We start from the raw sequence: 2,487 nt of genomic DNA, 5'->3' as shown, positions 1-2,487 counted from the left end.
CCAGCGCCCTCCAGGGGGTCCTCGAGTCCAGGTGCTCCCCAGAAGGGTCAGGGCAGGTGCCCCCGGGCCCCCCAGCACCCCCAGGGGGCCCGTCCCAGCCACCAGGCGTGTGGCTGACGGTGCCCATGCTGAGCCGGCAGCGGGGAGGCCCAGCCAGGACGGCCCCCACGGACGCAGGAGGTGTTTGCAGGACCTCTGGGGGCGCGTGTGCGTCAGCCCCCCGCTGGGAGTGGGCGATAACGGGCGCTGGCTGCAGGATTTTCCGAAGAAAGTGAGGCCTGATAAAGCAGCCCCAGATCCTGTTTGGCCACCGCTGTGCCCGCCGGCAGTGGTGATTAAGGGGCTGGACCGTGGGGTGCAGGCGGGCACAGCGGGGGAGGGCCTGCCACCCTATATAAGGTGCCCAGGACCGGCCATTCAAGCCGCACGGGTGGCAGCAGCAGGCCTGCCCGGCCAGAGCCAACTCTGCCCCATACGCCATGCTCCAGCCCTGGCTGCTGCTTTGCTTCTGCGGGGCCCTGCTCGGTGCTGGTGAGTGCGGCAGGGGGCGCCGGGCGCCACAGGGCCCTCGGCCGGCCCACACGGACACTGATGGACTGAGGCCCCCCTCGGCTCGGTGACCCGCCCCCACTGCCAGGCCCGGGTTCCCCCAGCAGCCTCGGCGCTGGGCTCTGCCATTTGGGGTCAGGGACCCCATGGGTCCTGGACAGGGACGCCCTCCTGTGAGCTGGCACAGTGGCCAGTGGGGGGACGCTCAGGTGCAGTGGGTCCAGAGGTCCTGCAGGCAGAGTGGGCAGGTGTGTGGGTGCCCAGGCCTGGCACTCTCCCTCCCCTTGGCGTGGTCGAGTCTTCAGAGGTCTCTGGAGGGTGGGGGCAGAGGCGCAGTCCCTGCTGCCCTGGGCCTCAGTTTCCCAGTCTACAGAAGTGGGGGACGCTGCCTCCCGTGGTGTGGCCACTGTGGGGGGAAGGGAGGGGAAGGTGTATGGCCTTCTGGGCTCAGGACCTCAGCGGCCAGGCTGCCCTCTCCCCAGCGCTCCCACCCAGCTCAGGGAGGACCCAGGAGAGACCACCATCCTGGATTCTCTGCCGCCCACCCGCCCTGTGGCTGCTGCAGGCGGCCTCCAGCCTGCCCCTGGCCCCCAGAAGGAGCCAGCCCTGAGGGGTCCCTCTGTGGCCACAGCCTGAGGCCTGGGGAGACCCTCTTGCCAACCAAGGCACCAGTCCAAGGGTCCCATGCTCCCCCTTCCTCTCTGAGCTGGCCCCTGACCCTCCTCCATAGCCAGGAGCCTCCGGGGGTGGATGCTGGTGAGATGGAGCTCACCTCGGAGCTGCTGCCAGCCTGGGGCCTCAGGCTCAGAGCGCAGAGGGACCCCCAGGGGCGCCCCACTGCTCCCCCAAGCCCTCCCCAGCCCTTCTCTCCCTTGAAGCCCTTTCCCCACCACCCTTCAACCATGGGGGATGGGGAGGTCTCTGAGCCAGCCCAGCAGTGCCCTCTGCTTGGGACCCCAGCCCCACCTGCATACCTAGGACAGCTTGGGGATAAGTGCCAGGAGTGGGGCTAACCTTGCAGCAGAGCGTGTCCCCAGAGCCAGGGAGGGTGGTGTGGTGGGACCCAGGGAGCCTGGAGGTCTGAGCTGTGGGCACTGCAGAGAGTGGAGGGCCACGTGGGGGTGTCCGCCCATCACCCCGGCAAACGCTCTCTGAGCGCTGTCCCTGCCAGCACGGGAGGGGCCTCGGCCGGCAGAGTGTGGGGTCGGACACCGGGCGGCGGGCCTGGGCCTCGGTGGGCTGGGAGGCAGCGGTGGGCGGCCGCCAAGCACGCAGAAGGAACAGCGTGCACCTGCTGCTCATCCAGAGGCTGAGACCGGGGGTGGCGGACCAGCCGGCCCAGAGGCCCATGGCTGGCAGGGACCAGCCGATGGGAAGCGCAGCCGGGGCAGGAATGAAGCCCCCCACTGTGCTCAGAGCTGGGGCAGTGGACTTGGAGCCAATGGACTCAGGGAGCCTCCTGAGGTGGGGCAGGGCAAGGGCAGCGGGGGTCGTGGGGGACACAGCCGTGAGGCACCTGCCTGGAGCAGTGGAGATGGCCTGGCAGGGCCAAGGGCACAGAAACATGGCCTGAGGTGTCTGTGCTGCAGTGGGATCCCCCCCCACCGAGTGCCACCCCATCTGAAAGGTGCAGGAACTGAGCTGAGGTGTCTGTGTATACAGGGGACCCCCTCGAGGGCCACCCCCATCTGAAAGGTACAGGAACTGAGCTGAGGTGTCTGTGTATAGAGGGGACCCCCTACCGAGTGCCACCCCATCTGAAAGGTGCAGGAACTGGGCTGAGGTGTCTGTGTATAGAGGGGACCCCTCCCGAGGGCCACCCCCATCTGAAAGGTACAGGAACTGGGCTGAGGTGTCTGTGTATACAGGGGACCCCCCCCGAGAGCCACCTCCATCTGAAAGGTGCAGGAACTGGGCTGAGGTGTCTGTGTATAGAGG

At 68.2% G+C, this 2,487-nt stretch overlaps 1 protein-coding gene across 1 annotated transcript in view; it reads left to right on the top strand.

The window, feature by feature from the left end:
- The first annotated feature begins 442 nt into the window (after positions 1–442).
- MUC6 (mucin 6, oligomeric mucus/gel-forming) overlaps positions 443–2,487 on the top strand; it is a 24,904-nt gene continuing 22,859 nt past the window's right edge. The window contains 1 exon segment of the mRNA XM_032270575.1: positions 443–531. Within this exon segment, the coding sequence (XP_032126466.1) occupies positions 480–531 (52 nt within the window). The 5' untranslated portion in view covers positions 443–479.

This window comes from Sapajus apella, unplaced genomic scaffold (assembly GCF_009761245.1).
Source record: "Sapajus apella isolate SASKATOON/1434 unplaced genomic scaffold, GSC_monkey_1.0 scaffold212, whole genome shotgun sequence".
NCBI classification, from domain to species: Eukaryota; Metazoa; Chordata; class Mammalia; order Primates; family Cebidae; genus Sapajus; species Sapajus apella.
This window is presented reverse-complemented; position numbering and strand designations above follow the sequence as displayed.